General features: G+C 56.1%; 2 protein-coding genes across 2 annotated transcripts; one reads left to right on the top strand and one right to left on the bottom strand.

Moving 5' to 3' along the window:
- The first annotated feature begins 1,877 nt into the window (after positions 1-1,877).
- GALNT5 (polypeptide N-acetylgalactosaminyltransferase 5) lies at positions 1,878-21,535 on the top strand. Its single transcript, XM_030016523.1, has 10 exons — positions 1,878-3,380; positions 8,100-8,266; positions 10,504-10,623; positions 11,056-11,191; positions 11,559-11,678; positions 12,170-12,287; positions 12,502-12,825; positions 16,074-16,154; positions 16,911-17,072; positions 18,826-21,535. Exons 1-10 carry the CDS (start codon positions 2,146-2,148, stop codon positions 18,964-18,966), a joined length of 2,604 nt encoding a protein of 867 aa, XP_029872383.1. The 5' UTR covers positions 1,878-2,145; the 3' UTR covers positions 18,967-21,535.
- Positions 3,679-5,728, bottom strand: LOC115342873. Its single transcript, XM_030018065.1, has 3 exons — positions 5,032-5,728; positions 4,540-4,645; positions 3,679-4,049 (listed from the first exon to the last, which is right to left on the bottom strand). Exons 1-3 carry the CDS (start codon positions 5,437-5,439, stop codon positions 3,925-3,927), a joined length of 639 nt encoding a protein of 212 aa, XP_029873925.1. The 5' UTR covers positions 5,440-5,728; the 3' UTR covers positions 3,679-3,924.
- Positions 21,536-23,431: the final 1,896 nt, after the last annotated feature.

The following is a 23,431-nucleotide window of genomic DNA, read 5'->3' on the forward strand; positions in this document are numbered from 1 at the left end:
GAACTGCCTGCCACGTCTGAGGGGAGTTTGCTTTACAAAGAAAAGCCTTGGAAAAACAACTGAATTGCCATTTGTTTTGTTTTCAATCTCACGATATAACCCCAGGCTGGACTTTGAAATTACTATTTTTTTGAAGTATGAATGTAATTTTTTTCCATTCATTTCTTTTCCTTTCACTATTTGTATGCACTGTAGTGGGTTGGAGCCCTTTATTTAAAAAAATCTCCTGTTTTGTCAGTTGGGATACCGTGCATTGCTTTTACACTTATTAATACCAGAGTTTAGGAGAGCTATAAAATACTGACCAGCTCAGGCTTTTTCCTCTTTCACTTCGGTGCCTGTATCCTGAGTTTTCACAACTGATGCCCACACATTACAACTGATCTTACAGCTCTTTAACCTGACCATGTCTACAGGTGCAACGGACACCACACCGACTGCGCACCATTGTCCCCACTCGCAGGCTGCACAGCGTTCACTAACGGAGGGACGCTGCTTGACGGGGACCCTGGCACGGGGAATTGATTCTCCCGGACAGGGCAGTGGGCCGGTGCCTGCTGGTGACGGGGTCTCCGCTGCAAGGCTCCTGGCAGCGGTGGGACGGCAGAGACTCCCCACGCTGTGGTTCTGCTCAGTCACAGGGGTCTTGTGCGACTGTCCCAGCGCGCGGAGCTCACGGCGACTGACGCACCTCCACCCAGCGCAGAACATCTCCCAGATGTCCAAACCCCGCGCAGAGCTCACCTCCACCCAGCGCAGAACATCTCCCAGATGTCCAAACCCTGCGCAGAGCTCACCTCCACCCAGCGCAGAACATCTCCCAGATGTCCAAACCCCACGCAGAGCTCACCTCCACCCAGCACAGAACATCTCCCAGATGTCCAAACCCCGCGCAGAGCTCACCTCCACCCAGCGCAGAACATCTCCCAGATGTCCAAACCCCGCGCAGAGCTCACCTCCACCCAGCACAGAACATCTCCCAGATGTCCAAACCCCGCGCAGAGCCCACCTCCACCCAGCGCAGAACATCTCCCAGATGTCCAAACCCCGCGCAGAGCTCACCTCCACCCAGCGCAGAACATCTCCCAGATGTCCAAACCCCGCGCAGAGCTCACCTCCACCCAGCGCAGAACATCTCCCAGATGTCCAAACCCCGCGCGGGCCGCCCTACGTGACCATGTCTGCAGGAAAAGCTTCCGCTGACGACTCACACCGGGTTTTGCCCACGCACACAGCCTGCCACCCCGACACCGGGGGACACCGGGGGTCACCGCACCCATGCATTAACCCAGAACCATAGCCGTGCACACCCGGCCAGGCGCAGCGGGGCTGCCCTGGGGGTCTTTCTAGGACTCCCCGCAAAGCCCACCTGAAGCAGGGCCCTTGCCTGGTCCCCGCAGGCAGCCCCAGCCCTCGCCGGCCACGTCTCAGCCTGCGGTGCGGGGCAGGAGCAGGAGGAGGGTGGTTCCCGGCTCTTTCGGTAAGCCGGCTTCGGCTCAGCCTGCGGTGCTTCGCCTCCCGCTCTCTTGGCCGGCGAGGTTGAGCCGTGTGCCCCGCCGTTGAAGAGGGGAGGCGGAAAACATCCACGCACTCAGCAGAGAGGCTTCACCCACGGACTTCTGCCGCAAATGCCACGTAAAACGCTCAAGCGCAACGACCCTCCTCGGCAGAGCCCCATTTGCACCCGCGCTCCCCCCTCCCCGGGGCTGGCCCGGCTGCCCCGCCACCCGCCCGCAGCCGAGACACCCTGCGCCCCGTTCATCCCGCGGGAGGAATCCCTTTGGAGCCGTCCCGGCTAGCCCGGCGCCGGGCCGGGCCCACGACACGGCCGGGGCGGCAGCGGAGGGCCGGGGCAGCCGAGGCCGCCTGGCCGCGGGCGGGGAGCGCGGCGCTGCGCGAAGGGGTAAGGCCCGGGCGGCGGAGGTGAGAGCCGGCCGCAGCTCGCCGTGCCGTGCCGGGCCGTGCCGTGCCGGGCCGTGCCGTGCCGGTTTCCTCCGGTGTTGGGTTACAGCGCGGGCTCCGGGCGCTGGGTGGGGCGAAAGGAGCCCCGGCCCCGGCCCCGGCCCGCCTCTCCGCTCCCTCCGGGCACGGCGTGCGGCGGCGGGGGCTGCTCTCTCCGCCCGCCCGGGGCGGCCTCCCCCGGGGATGAGCGGGCTGCGGCGGTTCTTCCGCGGCAGCGGGCGAGCGTTGGCGTTCGTCTTCGCCGCCTCCGTCGTCTGGCTGCTCCTCGACATGGCCGCGCTCCGCCTCTCCCTCGGCGACGCCGGCGGGCGGCTGCTGAAGGAGGCGGCGGGGCGCGGGCGGGAGCGGGCAGGGCTGCCGCCGGGCAGCCCCCGGCCCGACCCCGCCGGGCTCCGCCGCGGGCGGAGCGGGGGCGGAGGCGGAGGGACGCCGGCGGCCCGCCGGGACCCCCCCCGGCCGCCGAGCCCCCCGCCCTCCTCCGCCGCCGCCGGGGGCCGGGGGCAGCGGGGAAGGCACGCCGAGGAGCAGCCCGCGGCTCCCCCGGGGGCTCGGCTGACCCCGCCGAGGCCGGCCGTCAACTCGAGAGGCGGCGCGGGGGCTGCCGCCGCGCCCGCAGCCGGCAAAGCCCTGCCGCAGGCGGCGGCGGAGTTTGGGACGGACCCCTCTGGAACCGGCGCCGGGCTGCAGCGGGCACCGCCGACCCGGGCAGGCGCCCCGCGGGCTCCCGACGAGCCCCCTTCCCCAGCCCCGCCGGCTCCCGGGCGCACCGAGCCCGCACAGCGGGCCGGGGGCGGGGGGGCGGGGGTGGAGGGACCCCGACGCCCCGGCGACGGGAGCCGGCAGCGACCTGCCGGCGGGCCGGGGAAAGCCGGCCGGGCAGCGGGGCCGGGAGCCGTGCCCGGGCGGGAGGAACCAGGAGCGGGAAGGAGAGCAACTGCCTCCGAACATCGCTTCGTCCGTGTTAGCAAAGAGGGGATCAAACCCCTCGGCCCAGCAGCCCCGCGCCTTGGATCCGACTCCGCCGGGAAGTTCCCGAAGAGCCCGGAGAAGCGCGAAGAGCGGCAGCTCGCTGACGAGAACGGCGGCCGCGCTGCCAACGCCATCGCCGGGGCTGCGGTGCGGGATGGCCGGAGCCGGACGCTGGGTGCCACGCAAGGAGCAGCTCCCGGGGTGCCCGCTGGCAAGGGCGGGCAGGAGCAGGCGGGCGGCAGCATCCCCGGAACGCACAGGGTCTTGTCGGTGGATGCAACGCTTGCCCCGAGAGACCCTCGAGCTCCCGGCCAGTTTGGGCACCCTGTTGCAGTCCCTGACGATAAACAAGAAGAAGCAAAAAGCAGATGGAAGGAAGGAAACTTTAATGTCTACCTCAGCGATTTGATCCCCGTAGACCGAGCCATAGCGGACACCAGGCCTGCCGGGTAAGATCTGCTTCCCCTGCACAAATACCTGCGCCGCGCCCCGGGCAACCTGCTCGGTGGCTCCCGGGGAGGGCTGCTGGGTGCACCGAGGCCTTCGCTTCGTGCATGCTAGCCGTGAGACAGCTTTTGCCTTTCTGGGTACGAGCGGCTTGTTATTAAACGTAAAACTGGGTAAAGTTTGCAGATCGTCTTAAGCCGCTAGGCCCTTCTGTCCAACGTGGCTGGGGGACATGAGGCAGGCAATGGGGCTCAGGCCTCTTCGTGCCTTAAAACACTTTAATGTGGTTTATCAGGTGCAGCGCCGAGTGCTGTTTGGTTTTGATACTCATGTGTTTGGTTCCTGGAGCACTCCTGCACCCTGTCGATTTGGCTTGGCAGCAGAAGACCCCCCTGCCCACAGGTGCTCTCACACCTGCAAGCTGCCGCTGCCCTTCCCTCGAGGCAGAGGAACTGCAACGACCTCCCCTGCCCGAAGGGCCCGCTGGGGCTACAAAAGCCTCTGCTGAGCGCTGACGTGATTAAACGGGCACACACTGGCCTGCCGTCAAAGCGGTCCGGGGCATGCTCCCAGGAGCGATCCTTTATGCGGACCAGTGGCACCACTGCCCTTGTGCTGCAGAGCACTGCGGTCGATACCCACTCTGCAGAGTTGGCTCGGGGGACTGGGATCTGTGGGCACACGCAGGGAGGGATGCAGGGTTTTGATTTGGAAAACTGTCATTCGGTTACAGCTGTCCCCACGCAACGTGTAGCTGGTTCTGCAAACCTCAGTATTGCCCTTCAAAAAAGACACTCGCTCCCCGCAGTCCCCATAGAAAGGAAAAGGGTAAGGTGTGGGCAGCGCCTTGCTGACGGAAGGGGTAAGGGGCTCGAGGGGCTTCCTCTCCTGAGCTGCTGTGCCTCGGCAGCTGCAGGGAGGGTCCAGGGAAGGTGCCAGTTCAGGTGAATGGCAGGTTCGTCTCTTATACTCGGCTTTTCCTGCTGCAGACGTCTCTCAGCCCCTTGGCAGGCGAGAGACCTGCCTCATCCAGAGACCCTCCCATCTCCCTCTTCCCACGCTCACAGACCACGGGTACGGTGGGCTGGGAGTTGTGCCGTGATTTGTCCCCCATCCCACAGGACAACGCACAGACATTCCCACGGCGCTGTCGGTGCTCACCTGTGAGCTGAGGTGAGACCCTGCATGGGAAGGAATGGGGCAGGGAAGGAGGGAGACAACTAGGACTGCTTTCTTCTGGGCAGAGGATGCCAGCTACAGAAGCCACCTGTGCGCAGAAAAAGAACCATGGTGCCCAAAGCCAGCGCTGTGTTTGGTCTTTGACAGCAAAGCCCTGGAGCTGCGGAGCAGAAACCACCTCCCAGGAGCGTCCGTAAGCACAGCCTGCCTGCCTCCGGTGAATCACACGCCTGTCCAGAAGAAGATGTCATTGTGGTCTGGGTGTCACGGTGAACGCCTTGGCCAAATAGGGGTGCGTCCCTGACGGTGCTGCCAGGGAAGGTGTGCTGCCACGACAGGGCACGGGGCCACGGGGAGCTCCCCTGGGTGCCCCAGCACCGGCAGAAGCCTGTGCGGGCTCTGCCCTCAGCCTGTTGGCATGGCAGAAATCAGGTCGTAAGGGCCAGCTCACGTTAGTAAGGGACAGCGCATTACTTTTTTGCTGGAATCTTCCGATCTCTCCCAGTTTAGGCTGCAGTTCCTCTTGTGATCCTTGCAGGGGTGCTGGGCTAGACCGCTGAAATTTGGCCAACGGGAAACTTGTCCTGTCACAGCCTTCAGTCTGCCTATCCATGTGCAATGCTTGCTGCTTTCTGACCTTCGCTTACCATGCTGGTGCTTGCTGCGCACCACGCATCCGCAGAAATGCGTGCAGGAAGAATGCCACCAAGGAGGAGCGAGGTGCACAAGCCATGCAGGTGAAGGCCGGGGGTGGCCAGGAGGGTTGCCGGGAGCGTTCCCTGCGGAGCCCGGTTCAGGAGCCCCGGACCCCGTTTCAGCCCAACGCCGCAGCGCCGGCAGCGAAGGTCCCTGCGTGCCTCTGACCTCTCCCCAGGCTACCATCCTAGCTTCTCTGGGACAATCGAGTTATCTGGGTTTAGATAGGGACCCAGATTTCCTAGCCTGGCAAAAAAAATGTCGCATGCTGCATGGCACAGTACAGTCTGGGTAAGTTAGCATCCATCCGTGCTGGCAGGCGTGGGGAGGGACCCCTGCGGCTCAGGTCTTCAGTGCCAGGCTGCTTCCAAACTCCATGGCAGCAGATCTAGGGTGACATTTTCCCAAAGCAACTTTAGTAACTTAAGAGCCTATGTTTTGCTGACTTTCAGGGTGGTGTCAACAGAACAAAAAGTCTGTGAGCTATTTTTGTTTAAAAGCCTGTTTAAGGGTGGAATTTTGAAAGGGTCTGACTTCTACTTAACATTAGTTATATATATTAAGTATTACATATGCATATTTCAAAACATATATATGTATGTACATATATGTATATAGTTAGCAAAGAAATGGAGCCCAAACTCACGCAGGACATAGTGAAATATCTTTAGCCAGGGGTCAACAATAACAAACCCATTGCTCTCTGCCTAGAAATCCTACTTTTTTAGGCAAGAAGGGAGAAAAAGGCGTTCCTCAGTTTGAGGTTTCCGATCGCCCTCGCGTGGACGCTTTCCAGCTGCCCCAGGATACGCGCAGGCTTTGGCCAAGAGCCCGTTTGCAGCTAATGAGAGGGCTAAAGAGAAAAGTCCTCTTAGCAGGTACTGCCTGGCTGCACGCAGCCTTCGCAGCTTGGGTCTCGGCTGCGTTTTTCTCAGCTGCCCTCAAATCCCTCTTTCCACGCAATGAAAGCTGTTGTGCTCGGCAGCTGTCTCCCGCTTTACCCATGGCCTCTGTCCCTCCTCCCACCACGAGCTGCCTCCTTGGGTTCACTGTAGGAGAAACTACAATTCACCTCTCTTCTAGTTTAGCTGTCCCTTGTTGTCCTGTCTCCTTCTTGCAAGCCACCTCCCTGGCAGTTCAGCCCCTGCCTTCTCTCCATCGACCTCAGGAGTCCTGCCGGCGTGCCCAAACCAGCCTTCCCGTGCTGCAGAGAGGTCCCATCGCCACAGGCCAATACCCTTATGGTTTCCAGCCAAACCATATCAAACAGCACATGCCCTCCTGGCTGAGCCAGCCCTGACCGCTGCCCGAGGTGACCCAGAAGCTAAGACACGTCCCAAGGATTGCAACAGAGAGTAACTCTGGGGTTATTTTTGCTTACCCAGAGCACTTCTGATTAGCTGCGAAGCCCTGAAATACCTCTGAATTTTCTTCAAAACATCACATGGTCTGAGCTGTGCGGTGCCCTGGCATCAGCATCTGAGCCAGCACCAGTCAAACCTGAGATAGTTCATTGAGACAGAAGAAAGAGAAGTCAATTTTCTGTACACTCTCATATACCTGTCCCTGTTTTCTGTCTGTTCTTGACAGCAGAGCGAACAGTGTTTTTGATTCATCACTGAGAAATTAATTTTCTGCATCCGCAGGTAGGCTGGTGCCTGTCCTGCCTGCGGGAGGTCTGCTCTGGGAGGACGAGACAAAAACCTGCTATCAGACTTCAGCTTATTGACGAGAGAGAGAAAGCAAGTCCCAGCGATTCGTGGGTATTCTGGGATGAACCAGGCGGTCTGGGGGAGAGGAGCGCTACGCCAGGCGTTCTGCAGGCCTGGAGATCCACTCGGAGATAGGAGAGCTGAGGGAGCCCTGCTCCCCAAGGCACGCAGCAAAGCGGTGCTTGAATTGCAAATGGAAGATGAGAAAAGCTGCTCATCGACCTTTTGTTCAAACACTGAAGACCCAGGCCTGACCCAGCCGTTGCATTTTTGGCTGTCACAGAATAAAATGACAAAGCCATAGACACGGGAGAAATTTTATCACTCCTCAGATCCGCCAATGCGTATCGCTGGCTGTTTGCGAGGGAAGCAGGTGCCACTCGGAGCCCCCGCACGTGGGCTCGGGGCACGATCGGCTGGGCCGGGGCATCCCTGGGGAGGCGTGGGTGCTCGGAGTGTGAGATACGGGGTGCTCAGGGAGCAGACCCGCCAGTACCATCGTACATGAAATTTGGATGCTTGAATATTTTCCCATCCTCCACGATCCCCTGAGGGAGGTGCAGAAGTTGGACTGGACGACTCTTCCTCGCTGTCTGCGTGTTTGACAAGTTGCTGTGCTGAGTAACCCTTCATGGAAATAAATGGCTGTTTGCTGGCATTTTGAACGTAATACCAATTCTTTTCTTTTGACGAGGCTGTCTCACGCAGCCCAGGATCCCAAACCCTGTGGATGCTCGGAGCACCACAGGATCCTTTCCCCACAGGAGTCCCCAAGACCAGTGGTGCAGAGCTGGGATCGGCCTCGCTGTCCGGGGCCCTTGCACTGTTTGCTCACAGAGAGGAGATGTTATCGCTCGGGGTAAGGAGTTAAAAAAAAGAGGTCCTTGTTAGAAAGGAGTGAGCACGTCCTATTCCACGGGGCTGCCCACGAGAGGGGCCCCGGGGCTGTGTGGGGAGTTTACCCCGCTCACCCCTCTGTCCCCTCTTCCAACACAATCCCATTGCGGGGCTTTGCCTCCGTGTTTCACATTTGGCATTTCCCCCCTCCCTACGCGTTTTCCCAGAAAACATTAAGCCTGGAGATTCTCAGGAGTGCGACCGGCCGTTGCCTGTGAGCCCGTGTTGCCGTTGCAGGTGCTCCGAGCAGCAGGTTCACGACGACCTCCCGACCACCACCATCATCATGTGCTTCGTGGATGAAGTGTGGTCCACGCTCCTGCGCTCCGTTCACAGCGTCCTCAGCAGATCTCCTCCGCACCTGATTGAAGAAGTCATTTTGGTGGACGACTTCAGCACTAAAGGTAGGCGAAGCTTCTTCTACCTTTATGAAACTAATATAACTTGAGGCCAAAATACAATTTGTTCTCTGTAATTCAATTCTGAATAGTAGAGAGAAATCACATTTTCTCCTTTCGATGTATTGAAGCGCGTCCCCAGCCTGCGCTGTTATCTTTCCAGACGAGGGGGATCAGAGGCCAGATGGGCACTGGGGGGTGGCTGTGGTGGATCGAGCTGCAGCTCTTGCCTAACGCCCTGCCAGACTTTATCATTCACGTCTCTCCCATCCCAGTTCACTCACTCAAACAGCTGCTACATTTTCAGCTGTACATCGCTAAGTTTACACTCGTGCGCTGCTTTGCACGCGTGCCGGAGGCTGGCGGAGGCACTGCGGTCCAGGAGCACCAGGGAGCTCGGTCCTACCCAACCTGCACATCTTCGGGGCATCCTGGCTCAAGGGCTTGTGTGTTCATAAAGACGCTGTCAGCCTTCTCTGTGCAGTTTCCAGGCGAGTGCCCCCATGTTTTCAGTGCTGGCGGCAGGGGAGGAACAGCACGCACTTCCCAGGTTGCTCAGAGAACGGGGTAGTTGCGGTAAAAGCAGTGGTGAGCCAGGCATCTGTGCGTGCATGGTGGCTTTGCATGCGTACTCAGGCATTTCAGATGATATTGAACCTCTCCTTTGTAATGCTTTGGCTCTCTGCTGACTTCAGCCCTTAAAAATTTAAGAATGATGTAATTTTCCAACTGCTGGTTCTTCAGGGAAAGTGCTGTCTCAGACGAAATTCAGAGCTCATGCCACGCATACAAAGAGCCTACAATGTAACAAGACAATAGGTGCAAAAAAGAGGGAGAAGACTCAGTTTGCTCATTTTTTAAATAATCATTAAAACATGTTCATACCATTGCCTTCAAAAGCATCTTTTCAAGTTTCCTCTTTACTTTCTCCCTTTGTATCCGCTCGTTAGCCAGTGAACATCTGAAACGCTGGGTTTGCAACCGAAACCTCACGAGTGTGAGTGAATTATGGACTGCTGTGCTTGGCATTGCTGTAGTCCACGTAGCAGCAGCAATAACCTACAGCAAACGTGTCCGCAAATGTTTCACCTTCGGAGCCTTTCAGAGCTTTTAACTGGCTTTTGAAATGCAAACAGTTACATTCTCCTGAAGAAAACCAAAGAGCACCAGCGAAGCCCATTGGTGAGGGAGGTCAGGGGTCCTCCCCACAGACCGAACAGATGTAAGTGGGTGGCTGGCTCCAAACGAAGCACTCGGAGCTGCAGCACCGCGGCAGGGGCTCCCGGGCTCTTCTGCCGGAGGGAAACCGCCTGCAAACAGCAGAGCCCGGCACTCAAGGCCCCCGGACCACCTTTCTCACACCCTCTTTTTCCAGAGAGTTTACCACCAGCTGCCTCCACAGCTGCGGGAAACCATGACAAAAGCAACCTGAAAAGTAGAGATGTGCCACAGCAAGCCCTCCTGCAGTTTAAACCTGGGCTGAGTCTTTAAATGTGCTGCTTAATATTGAGAAATTTGTAGAGCACAAAAGAAGTATTTTTTTAGGCAAAGGGAAAAAATTTACAACCAGATTTTAATTGAAATTTTAGTGCAATGAAGAAAAAAAAACCCCTCATTTTGGAGTCTTTGAACAACCGTTCGATACCTGGTTTGGGTCATGAGCTACCCAAGTCAGGCCACTGGGATTTTGCTCATGGCCTGTAACCCAAAGCCTTGCACTTGCTGCTCTCCACTTCCCACATCTCCTGCATGCAGCGAGTCACTGCGATCGCCCAGCACCGGGTACGGGTCCGCCTTTGCTGCGTCCGCTGGGTTTGCGCCGATGCAGAGCGGCCGCCCGCCGTGCAGGGAGCAGGAGACGACACCACCACCCGCAGCCCCATCCTTTGGAGGGGCAGATCCAGGGCAGCCGGGCAGCCCGTGGCGAGCCCCCGGGACCAAACTCCACACCCGTCACAGAGTACCGGGAGACACGTCTCCAACAGATTTTTAAACTCGTCAACTTCAGCCTAAAGCCGCTGGCACTGACGTGGCTGGGAGTTTCGCCGGAGAGCAGCCTCAGACCACGACGGCGTGCACCAGCAGCCCTGCAGCTGTGCCCAGATGTTTGCGCCCCAAACCTGGGGACCCTGGTGTGTCCTGGAGGTGCTTCCAAGGAAAATCTGCCCGCTGCTTTTCACCCTGGAAGTGGGTGCGAAATGGGTAAGTCAACCTCCTCACCCTCTCCTTCTCCTTCCCTGCAGAGTACCTCAAGGAGAAGCTGGACAAATACATGTCGCAGTTCCCAAAAGTGAAGATCCTCCATCTCAAAGAGAGGCACGGTCTAATACGGGCCAGACTGGCAGGAGCGGAGATTGCCAAAGGTAGGACGAAAGCCATTTTACAGCCCTGTCTGGGCCCCCCCACAAGGTGCCAATAAGCCATCTCGAGCACTGAGCTTTAGTCCCCTCCCAAGAAACTAAGGGCATCTTTTCGGTATGTGAAGCACGAGGGTCTGATGAGGGGATGAGCCGTGGCTTGTCCGGCACCTCAGCACGTCCCTAGCAAGCGGCAGTCGGCATCTCCAGCCGTGGTGGCACCGAAACAGCCATTTCTGCCGGGAGCCGCCCCGCTTGGCTCCGCAGGCTACAATGGCCGAGCGGTGAAAACGTGCTCTGGGCTACGGCCGGGAAGCTTTTGGCAGCCGTGGAGGGTCGTGGCCCCACCAGCAGCACCCCGAGCCCGTGGGGAGGCCGGCCGGTCTAGGAGGGGGACAGGGTGCCCGAGGGCCGATGCTGCCCCGGCTTCTGCCGCAGGCGCCGTCCTGACGTTCCTGGACTCGCACGTGGAGTGCAACGTGGGGTGGCTGGAGCCGCTGCTGGAGAGGGTCCGCCTGAGCCGGGCCAAGGTCGCCTGCCCCGTCATCGAGGTCATCAGCGACAAGGACATGAGGTAAGGCGGCTCGCGCCCCTGGGAAACCCGAAATCCATGGCGGTGGCTTGAGCAAAACCTCTTAGTGGGGCCGCCAACATATTAATTACTGGAAGACACAGGTCCAGACCTCCTAACTGGCCTTCAGCAGCGTTTCACAAGGGATACGTAACGTTGCTGTTAGCATGAGCAGTGGACGTGGCCCCTTCGTTTATCACACACACCTTTTCCCTTTTTCATGACTTTTCGTACATGAAGAGGATTCCTGATGAAATTTGTTAAAATCCTGTTTTAATTATGTACAGATACTCATCTTCACTCATTAAGGGTGACATTTCAATCAGGAATGTGACTCAGAATTAGTCATCCCGATCTTTTCCCCGTTTAGTTACATGACCGTGGACAACTTTCAGCGTGGGATTTTTACTTGGCCAATGAATTTTGGATGGAGGCAGATTCCACAAGAGGTCATCGAGAAAAATAAAATCAAGGAGACTGATATAATAAGGTAAAAAAAGCAAAGGTGAGAGCCCTGTGAACCAAACTGTTAATAATGTAGGAACAAAGGCTCCTTCCAGGCCAAATGTTGCTCCTTCACTTGTAAGGACAACAGAGGCAGTGGTTGCTGTGGGCAGTCAGATCACCAGACGTGGGCAAAGCTCAGCAAGCCTTTCTCACCCCTCACGGTACCACCAGCATTTTGCCGGTGCCGCCAGGGCCGGGGAGACGTACTGTTGCATGTTTTCCCTTCCGTGCCCCATTACGGCTTTCAGGCTGGGTAAAACCACCCAAATACCGTCTATTTTAACGCTGCGTCTGTCAGCCTGCAGCAAAGTGACAGATCAGGTGGTCCTTGCTGTCTCTGTAAATGCAGGCTCAGGCACCGTCCCTGGGCATTTAGTAGCCTGCAGCTTCTCAACGATTCCCTCGTCGAAGCAAGGGGAAAGGGATGGGCGCTTCCCGACGAGCTGACGTGCCGTGTGACTTCTCTGTTCCCAGGTGCCCAGTCATGGCAGGTGGCCTGTTTTCCATCGATAAGAAGTATTTTTTCGAGCTGGGAACATATGACCCAGGACTGGATGTTTGGGGAGGTGAAAATATGGAGATTTCATTCAAGGTATGTTGCTCTCGACAGCCTGTCCCACATGCCTGCATCCCTGCCAGCCTGGCGTGGGTGATGGGGCTCAGCCGGGGGCTCACTGGGGCGGCCCCATGCTGGAGACCCCATCCCTCCTGGCAGTTTACTTACATCTCTGCTTCTCTTCTGGCTTGCACAAAGCTAGCACCCAACATTTGCCCGTGTTTCTATCAAAGCAACCTCTGTTTCTCAGGTCTGGATGTGTGGGGGAGAGATTGAGATTGTTCCATGCTCCAGAGTTGGGCACATTTTCAGGAACGACAATCCTTATTCCTTCCCGAAAGATCGGGTGAGAACGGTGGAGAGGAACTTGGCCCGTGTTGCGGAGGTCTGGCTGGACGAGTACAAGGAGTTATTCTATGGCCATGCTTACCACTTAGTCTTGAAAAACCTGGATGTCGGCGACCTGACTCAGCAAATCCAACTGCGAAAGAAGCTTCAGTGCAAAAGTTTCCGGTGGTACCTGGAGAACGTCTACCCGGACCTGGAAGCTCCCCTGGTTAAAGCCAGCGGGCTGGTACGTAGCCAAATGACTTGCTATCCTTCATTTAAACGTGTTTTCAGTGGCTGGCTAGACACTTGTTAGCATCCCGGTACGCTGCCTCTGAGTTGCTTCCCTGGCATTTGGTAATATTTTTGAATATTTAGTACGTCACGGCAGTCTGGATTCCCCAGTGGTTTTATAAAGAAACAGGTCGCAGTTCCAAGAGCCAGTTTCCCGTAAAAGAGCCAGTTCGGTGTTTAAACACCAGGTGAGCCGCCGGTGTCACGGTCGCGGTCAGGGTCAGGGGATGTGCCTCCAGCATCGTCCCCACCGGCACGGCTTTTTGGCCACGGCAGGAGAGGGGAATTCCTTTTCGGGGCGGCTTGGCGGTGCAGGCAGGGACGGGCAGGAGGCCCCGGGCGCAGGCAGGGTTTGTAGCGGTGCGCTGCCGCCAGCAGAGCGCAGCAGAAATCCGCTTTTCCTCTGCGCTGCCTGCCAGCCGGGGGAAAAAAAGTCCTGGCGTTTCTCCAGCGCAGGTGAAGCCTGCCCCTGGGGAAGGGGGGTCGGTGGGCAGAAAACACCTCACCGTCCGTTTTGGACCGAGTCCTCCGTCCTGCCTCCACAAGCCCCTTGCTGGGTGGCTGAGGAGCGGTAACCGGGTCGGGCTCCGTTTCTCCTCCACCGCCCCTCCATCTCCGCGCCGGGCACCGCGTCCTACTTGTGCAGCTACTCCACGGGTGTTCGGTGTCGCCTCGCCAACATTAAAAGGTGAATTAAACGAGAACAGAACGTGGGTTCCGAATTTGGCCCAGCCTTGAGTCTCAGCGGAGTATCGGCTGCTGCTTTGAACATTCAGAAACCTCAAATATTCCGCCTAGAAAAGATACAACATCGATCGCAATCTAGTTATAATTGCAATAACAAAAGTAAAATATCTGGTTTGTCAGAAAAACTGCAGCCATGCCAGGAATGAAAACTAAAGGGTTTGCTGCCTTCCCCACCCATCCCCATCTGCCAGTGCCGCAGCAGGAGCAACACTTGCCGAGAGGAGGTGGCCGGGAGCCGGTGACCACAGGGCTGGCACAGCCGGGGAGCAAGAACAAGAACTGCCTGTCCTCTCCATCCCTGCCAAGGCGCACGGCCTCCACTTACTGCACTGGCCCTTCTGGGAGCCAGGAAAAAGCACAGCAACCATTTGGCCGTGTTTCAGGCTTGTCTGCGGGCCAAGGGCGTAACGTGAAGGTTCCCCGTCACAGGGATCCCTAGGGATCAAGGCAGGCTCTCTGCCAGCCACAGCTGGGGCGTTGCTTTTATGATCGAGCCGTGAAGGTGTGGGAGGGTAGCTCTGCAGAGAGCACAGGGAGGCACGCCGTGCTTCTTCTGGCTGACCTCTCGGCACTCGTGGAAAAGCTATAGGAAACTGCTGGGTTCGGACACTTCAGTGGATTACGAGCAGTGGATCCGTTCGGATGCACCCATCGATCTCAGTGTGACAGCAGCGACCGGTCGCTGCTCCAGGCGGCTGCAGGCACAGGAACCGAGGGCTGTCTGCTGGGGCAGCCGCTCCAAAACTGTTGTATGGCTGAAAGCCTGTGTCCCTGCATTGCCTTCTAGAAAGCACCATTTGGGTTAGACTGAAGGCTTCAGTGAAACATCGGCTTAAGTGATATTTTTAAAAAAGAATTAGCAGTAATAGTCTTGAGAACATCAAAAAATGGAAATTGCTTGAGGAATATTCACTTTTTCAGCTCTTCTGTTTCAATCAGAGCAATAAAACTTAATGTCAAATTCAGTGCAAAGCAGTTAGACCTTATAGAGAGACCTCTGTTTCAACTGAACCGAAACGTCAGCTTTTCAGAGGTGTTTGTGAAAATTTTCAAGATGTTGCCTTGCTTTGTCCTGATTCGGGCCACCTGAATCGCTCTTTTATCTTCATTCTCAAAATTTAATAGGGCAGAAAATCTGTTTTTCAGCGAGCTCTGCAAATTCCAGCTGTGCTGAACACTATCCAAAGTTACTTGAGAACTGTTTTGTGAATAGCTTTGTTATTCACTGGGATTAATTCATAAGTTCTTCAGAAGTTCTGAAAGAAGGAGAAGGAACAGCATTTGCAAGGAATCGGAGAAGCGAGCAGCCCCGACTGACGCACCGCCGGGGTTGTCAGAGGAGCCGGTACCGGTGCCTGCAGACTGCGGCCGACCAAGCCCTCCGCGGCTGTGAGTCCCTGCAGCACAGCGGGCTTCAGCCCAGGAACCGGAGGGGGCTGGCAGCGCTCAGTCCAGTGTTTCCAGCTTTCCCCTGTAATCTCCCGTACTCCTGAGCAGCCTCTGAACACGCCACGCGAACAGCGTTAAGCAAACGGCTCTTGCAGAGCACGCTTGCGGTTAGTAGGGTGCGGGCTCACCCGTGGGGGATGGCTGCGGGGAGAAAGAGCAGAGAGAAGCAGAGTGGAAGAGCAGAGCCTGACGCTGCCTCGCAGCAAGCGGCAAGGAGGCGGGTGGCTTGGGGCTGAATACACACACCTGGAGAAAGATCTGGTCCGCACTGCCCAGGGTGCAGTGCTCGCTCGTCCTCTCTTTCTCCCCACCAGGACGAGGTAGCGGCAGCTTAGTTAAAAACAGCTTCATGGTGAAGTTCGTGCCGGGGTTCCCCACTTCAGGGGACCACAGCTGCGTTTCCGCATTGGTGGCAGGTGCCAAGACAACCAACCGGGATGGAAAACAGGAGTTACCTCGGGGTGAGGCACCGAGCACATCACATACTGTGATGGAGTCATTCCCCAGGGCTGGCTGTGGGGTCCGTGGGGGGCAGCCGGAGCCCAGGGCCCCGTGCCCCAGCTGGGATGGGACTGTCCAGAGCTGGGATGGGACCACCAGGCGCTTACATCAGCTGTGCGCGGTGGCTGCTCGCCTCCTTCATGGTGTAGCAACAGGAAGGGATTCTGCAGTTGTTATTGTCGGGAACTGTTGTTCTGGGGATTTGCAGAACAGGAACATGAGCTATGTCCAAAAAAAACCCGAAAAAGAACGTGTCTCATCCAACCTTGAACGTTTCTGGAAAGGGTTCCTTTCAGGCTTCTCTCAGTTGAAAAACATGTGTAGTGGACCAGATGTGCTTTTACATACCCTTCCAAGGATTATGACACATCATCCCTGCTTCGCTCAGTTAAGTGGACAGTATTAATCAGTGTCCTGTGAATCCAGTAGCTTAACTGCAGTGTAACAGCCTCTCCTCTTCCTTGGGAATTATGTCTCAGTTTGCATTTTGGTGCTCTTTTCTAGCTTGTTAACGTAGCCATGGCAAGATGCGTCACTGTGGAAAACACCACTCTAGCATTTGAGGCATGTGACGTTAACAACAAGGTAAGGATACCCTGCATAGTGAGTATGTAATACTGGTTTTGTACACGGCATAGAGCTCCTGTACCTCCCCATGCTGACCCAGCTCCCCCAGAGCTAATGCAGTCCTTCCCACCAGGGGACATGGCCAAACGATGCCTGGGAGCAGCGAGGGGCAGGAATTGCCTCTGTTTGCAAAGCCTGTAGCCAAGCAACAATCCCAGAACCGGCAAACCGAGCTGGAATAGGAGAGTTCGATAAAGCCACGAGCCTGCATGTGAAAATGAGCAGAAACATTTGAATACAAGCCTGGGTTTTCCATGCTGCTGCAAAACATACAGTTGCACTCTGTCACTAGATGGGGAGCAGCTGCTGTAGACAACCTTTCCCTTCCTTTACAGGCAGCGTTTCCCAGGCAGTCCCCTGCTAATTGCTCGCCACTGGCACAGGCCAGCGCGCGGATCGGGACCCTGTCGCGTACGGGGGTTTATCCATTTGCCCCCCAGTGCCGGGGTGCGGGCAGGGGAGGTGGAAGGGCAGAGGAGCGCGTGGCGGTCGGGTTTGGGGTCTGGGCTGCTGCGGCGGGAGTCGCTCCCAGAGCCTGCGCTGGGGCCGTCCTGGGCTTTTTAGCTCTGCAAATCCATAGGAAAGGTCTTCCCGTGGATCGCAGCTTTCCTCATCCCCTGGTCCCGGGTGAGGGCAGGAGGGAGGCGAGGAGAGCCTCTGCTGGGGGGAGCCTCCGCCGGCTGCTGGCCAGCTCTCCCCAATCTCTCCCCACAGAACCAAAAGTTCAACTACACCTGGCTGAGGCTGATCCAGCACGGAGAGCTCTGCGTCGCGCCGGCGGGCGCTGCGGGAACGCTGGGCCTGCGCCGCTGCGAGGACAGGAGCCACAGCCTGGCGTGGCTGCACAGGTCGCTGGCCGCCTTCCAGCCGGAGCTGGTAAGCGAAGCGCCGGCGAGAGCAGCCCCCGTCGCGGCCCGTGGTCCCCGGTCTGGGTTAGCGTGCCGGCGTCGCAGACTGACGGGCCGGCGCAAGGCGTACCCCGGTCCTCTGGTCCCGGCTTTGCCAAAGCCGTCTTTTCACCTGCAGTTAAGCGTTGGTCCCCCGGCGCCGCGGTCTTTGCTCCTGGGGGGTAGAGGCGCGCGCCCTGCCGTTGGGTTGCATCGGTCCGAGCGACGTGCAGCCCGATGCTCCGACACCGCGTGCCACGGGGCTGGGGAGACGCTGGTCACGCCGAGGTTTGACGTGGAAACCGTCGATAGCGCTTACATGGAGATTACTTGATACCGATTGGCATTCAGCTCACAGTGGCTTTTAAAAGAAAGCATTTATGAAAAGGAAAATAATTATATTTATTACCTGCACTGCAAAAACCAAGAGAGTCGCGACTGTATCTCTGCCAGCCTGGTGTAAGTAGTTGTCCAAAATGCTACGAAATGGGATACTTTATATTTAAGAAAGAAATACTCTTAATTTAAGAAAGAAAAAAGGTAGCAAAATTATATGGTCATAATATCGACAAGCTCCCATTCCTCTTTAGTCTGAAAAAATAAAACTTTCAAAGCCAGAACACTGCAGCACCAAGGCTCACAAAGGCCAGGGTGTTTTGCGACAAATACATGAAAATTGCCATCCACTTAGAGTCCAGACAGCATTATCAGTGCACGGGCAGTTTTTGTCTCCTGTTCCAGCCTGAGCTCGCCTCAAGCTGTGAGTTAGATGTATTTGGTGGTCCCCGCCAGAACAGGGGGCTGGGTATGGGCAAATGTTCCCGGCCGTGGCAGGGGACGGGTCTGGCTGCCCAAAGGCACGGGCACCGACACGCTCCCTGGAGACAGGCGGCCTCGGTCAGTATGGTTGTCCCAGCCTTTACTGGTGCCAGCAGTAGGAAATTGGAAGAGCAGCTCAATGGCTGGTGAATGCTGACTGAAGGAATTACGATGCTTTAGCTTCTGATGTAACAGTCATTGTGTCGTATTAGTGATGTGAAGTGCGTTTACTCTACGCACAAAGATCCAACTTTTGCCCGGACAACACTCTACATATCATTTCAGCATTATTACATCTCGGTATTAACCAACTGATGATAAGAAATGCTGCAATGCTAAGCGGTGACACGGAAATGTGCCTTACCTTTGGCAGCTCTTGCAGCATCACCTTGCTGGCCACCTGGGTTAAGCAGATAAAGCCAAGCAGATGTGAAAACCAAAAGGATGGAGATCACTCAGACTCTTAATTCTTTCATAATCCAATTTACTGCCCCAGCATTTGAACTTCAGTGCTGAATTACCTAACATCCTTTTCAGCACAGTAAATGTGCTTTGAGTTCATCAGCCAAGAAACTCCAAAATACGAAAATCAGTCTCCTGCTGTATGTTCCCCCATATAGCAGATACCATCTGGAGTGATTTCCTTTGCATGGTAATTACCACTCGGACAGCCAGAGAACTAATCTTTCCATTTCCAGTGAACAAAAAGCCGTGAAGCACAGAAGGTATGGTATGATCCTGGCTGAGCAACAGGTGCACCCAAAAGTCCCCATAAGTCAGCAAAGAGATCTTGCATATTAGGGAAATGTGAAAAAAGGGCACACTATAAAGAATCAAGGTTTCTCGGAGGAAAAATAGAGCTGCTGCTGCATGAGTCCTAAAGGCTAAGCCTACCTAAAGCCCTCTCTCTCTCTCCCCTGCAGACGGACCACATCGTCTCAGAGCACCTCCAGCAGCCGGCGTGCTTGGAAGTGGATCCCTCTCACAAAGCCCTGAGGGTAAATGCCTGTGACTCTGCAAATCCTTATCAAAAGTGGCAGTTTGGCAATTACTATGCAGACTGAAGGGAACACAGTTGAACCAGAAACACTGTGTTTTCATCTTGTGAATTCAGCAAGGACATCTGTGCGACTTGTGACAGCAATCAGAAAACTGGAAGTTCATTTCCAAATCATAATTGAAATCCGTAATTTAAACCAGCATATTGAGAGATCAGAATACCAAGAGCAGCACATCTGGTTTAATGATGTCTGAAACAGATAGGCGTGTTTTTCCCTCACTCTGGGAGACTTTGGCAAAAACTCAAATAATTTTCTGTATCAGTAAATGGAAATATTTTCTGAAGTCCCCCATCCTACTGTAAGCAAACCTTCATCAGTTCCCCTCGGACAACGGCATAAGCTACAGAAATATTTCCAGGGCTTTGTAAACAGCAAATTGGGCTGCTTATTCTTCAACAGAAAATGGTAGTTTATTGACCAATGCATTAAAAAAAAAAAAAAATCCATCTGACATGCCCATGCTGGGTCTGGCCACAGGATCCTGCCCTGTGGGACCCATTGCCTCTGACAGATGAGTATCAGGGTTCTGTTAGGAATCGATCGCTTATTGAAAAAGCCTTCTTTTAATAATGGGAGGCAAATATGAGTCGATAAGCCGCCCAGCAGACGAGGTAAACCGGGGGCTGCGGAAGAAGCAACGAGCACGCCTTGCCCGCGCCCTGAGTACAGCGAGGACACGTGTGCCTTTGCTTTGCTTGGAGGTGAGAGGAGCTGCCGGGGAGGAGAACCGGGGGCTTATCCTGCTTCTTGCTGGCAGCACACACCAGAGGCCGGCCGGGCAGCATCGTGTCCCCGGGCGGCCGGGCTGTGCCCGCCACGGGGCTGCCGGGGCCCCAGCTGTGTCCCCGAGCCCCCGTGGCTTTTTCGGGGCTCACCCAGGACCACTGCCGCTTTCCTCGGCCCCCAGCCGGCCGGGGCATTGGGTCGCGCTGGTGCCCGTGCCAGAGCCTGGTGATGCTCGGCGCAGCCCCGAGCAGGGTGGCTCGCCCTGCTCCTGCCAGGGCCATCCCAAGGGAAGCTTTACCCGCTGGCAGCATGGGCTGGGCAGCTCTCCCCATGCTGGTGTCCCCCCACCGTGGGCGGAGGGGGGGCAGAGACCTCCAGCAGGATGTCTCACAACCTGAAACTTCTGCCCACCGGCGCTCAGGATGGTTGAAAACAGCCGCTGAACTCAGTGTGGGCTTTTCCTCAAAAAGGGCTGCAGAACACAAGCGTGTGTCCATGCGCGCGTGTGTGTGTTCATGCGTTTCACAGGGACCGTTGCAGAGGTGAATGCAACGTGACGAGACCTCACCCGGCACCAGCCGCCGCGCAGCCCGGGCTGCACGGGATGGCCAGGCTCCGCACACCAGAACTTACTGTCACGGGTAAATTTTCTTCTTGCTCTGAAACTTTTTATCTCCAAAAGCCATCACCACTTTTTTTGAAGGGACAGATTTGATAGGAGAATAAATTCTGCTGTGACAGGACAGAGAGATGCAGGATCAATGCATTCCAGGCAGGATTTCTTTCCCCATTTCCATTAGGAAGTTCCCGCTGTGGGAGGATGCTCCCCGTACAGCTGCGGTGTCGCTGGGGAAGGTAGCGCTTCTCCTCCTGCCCCACTGCCCTGCACTGGGGCGAGGGGCTTCTCCAGCACAAGCCGGTGGGGATATGCAGGGCTGAGCACCGCATTCGCTTCTCACGCCGCTGTTGACCACAGCCGAGCCGCCACTGTCCCGCGTTCACAAACCCCTCGTACCTCTCCTTTGATTTTTCAGAAGGCCCCGGCATAACGTTACCTCTCACGTGGCGGATCAATGCTGACAGCGTGTGACAGGCTGAGTCTGCCAAAATATTGACTGGCCCAACGGATTTTCCCAGTTGGCTCCTATTCCAACTGTCTTCCTGATTTTGTCTTCCTCCTTCAGCGCAACTAGCCTACAGTCACCATCAGAAAAATGACACAGATGTTGTTTGTGCAGTCATCTCCTATCAGGAGCGTGAATTTCATCAAATTCTGTTTGCTGACATTCAATCACTTGTCACTCAGTAGGCACCAAATGGTCATATGTCACAGTCACATCCCATTGCCAGGCTTGTCACTTGCACTCTCATTCCCCGTTTGTGTAAATGCTCACTTCCACATTGGTATCTTTTGCTTAAAGACTGGAGCGTGCCTTCGGGGCTGCTGGCAGTGAGCTGTGGCCCTGCTGCTGCACAATATTGAGAAGCGTTCAGATCATACCAGTCAGTCTAGTCTTCCAGAAACGAGAGCATTTTTTCCGGCACGCTCGGCTGACGTGGCAATAGGCATCTCGCTCCTCCCCGCCGAGCTGCCCCCTCCTTGGGCCATCTCCACTGACGGTGCCTGGGTGTGCATCGCACCTCGGGGCACTGGGAGGTTTTTGGGGCCGTGCAGGCTTTGTGAGCGTTAGGGAAAGGGAGGAAGGCGCCACGGGTGGGAAGGACCACCGCTCGGGCTGGGGACGGGAGCCACCGTTGTCCCAGGTGTTGACATCGGGAAACAGACGCAGCTTTTCTGAACGAGAATAAATGCCTCCCGAGCTGTGGCAGAGGGGGGGATGTGGCACATTGTGCTGTGCTTCCATCAATAAGTACCCTGAATCGAAGTGGTCACAGTTGGAGGCCCCATTTGGTTTGTTGAAAAAAAAAAAAAAAAAAGTTTAAAAAAAGGGAATAAATGATAACAGGTGAGCCCCATGTGTTAACTCTGTTTCTGACCAACTTGGGCCCTTACTAGGGGCTCTCCTGCCTGAGTTACTGCCAGGCTGAACCGCAAAACATTACCCCAGGAAGAACCTTTAAACCACCAGTTTCCCCTGATTTATGGCTGTGCTTTGGATTCTCATTTAGTGCGGTATTAGTGCAGGCAATGGCAATAGCCAGCACTGGCTGCTGTGCCCCACAGCTGCTGCAGATGTTGTGGCAACTGGCAAGTTTCTGCCAAAGTGGTTTAATTCACATTCAAGTTCAGTGCACAGCACTGCTAGAAACGGCTCCCAAAAGTGAGCCAGCACCACGTGGCAGCATCCAGAGAGGGTGGAAAGGCATCACGACCCTCCAGAAGGGTCCACCTCTTACTTACCTGCTATCAGCCCTCATCTGGCACTGTGGAAATGGGGAGAAATTATTTTCAGGCTAAGCCTGGGTCTGTAGTTACCGCGTCCTAATCGGCACCCGCACCTGCTTTTCTGCCTGAAAACGCCTCTGCTCCAAGGGGCAAATTTTCAGGTCTTTGGGTGTCCTTTCTCCCTTCCGTGCCAAGCAGACAGCTCTCTGCCCGTCTCCTCCACGCGCCTCGTCCGACATGCTGACCACGGTTTTGGCCAGATGCAGACCCTGCCCTGTCCTCCCCAGCCCAGGCAGTGCTGCCTGCGAGCTGCCTGCAGCGCAGAGGACGAGCACACCGCGGCAGAGCGCAAGCCACGGTTTCTGCCTGTTTATTGCCTGTACACCCCTTGATCTCCATATCGCACCCACCCACCCTGAGGGTTGGGCAAGAGGCGGTGTGTTTGTAGGAAAGGCCTTCAGGTCCCTAGAGCATCCCGGGACTTTCAATTTTATTTTTGCAGCTACCAAGGAAAGCAAGAGAGGGAGTTGCCATTCTCAGCTGAGCAAACACTGCTTTCCAAGGAAGGTAAAAAACTAGTCCAAGTTTCTTGAAAGTCTCAGCGAGACTCCACACTTAGCTGGAACGTGAGCCCACAGTCAGTACACCAAGCATCTCATCCCTGCACTTGCTCAAGAAGTCTGGAAACTGTATTTTAACTGTCACCTAGGGTATAAGCCAAATGTTAAAAACTGCTACAGACAGGCATATGATGAAAGGAGAAAAAAAATTCTGCCTTTTGGTAAAGTGAGCACGGGGCCCAGCCAGCCTGTGCATCCATGTGAGGGAGCCCGAGGGTGTCCGGCTGGCCAGCAAAAGGCTTGATCCTCGTGCCCGGGCGCTGAAGGCTTGGCCAGACGATTCCCCAAAGGAGATGGGAATCGTGAGAGCAAACAGTCTGTCCATGCAACGCTGCTGCCTCTCCTGCCACCGCTCTCCTCACCCCGGGAGAGCATGGGGAAGCGTTTGAACTCTGGCTTGGCATCCCATCGGGTGTCTGCACTGTTCTGGGACTTTCCCTCGCTCAGCCCCAGTGCTGATCCCTCCAACCTCTTCAAAGACTACCTGCTACAGCAGCCCGTGCCTTTTGCTGCGGTACGGGCGGCTTTTCCCGGCCTCTCGCGCTGCTGAAAGCCAGCTGCGTCATCAGCACGAGCCGGGTGTTCGCATCTGGTGTTTCCAGAGCCAGGCACAAGCACACGCGTGTCCTGGTGATCCGATGGGCATGGGCAGATACTGCCCGTCAGCCCCCAGCCTTACCGCAATATAATGCCCTAAAAACTCCAGATTCTCAGCAATGCACAAAGTTGCTCACTTTATCTCTGGTTTTTGTTTCGCTTTGGGGTTTTGTTGTTT

This window comes from Aquila chrysaetos, chromosome 6 (genome assembly GCF_900496995.4).
Source record: "Aquila chrysaetos chrysaetos chromosome 6, bAquChr1.4, whole genome shotgun sequence".
In the NCBI taxonomy this organism is placed as follows: domain Eukaryota; kingdom Metazoa; phylum Chordata; class Aves; order Accipitriformes; family Accipitridae; genus Aquila; species Aquila chrysaetos.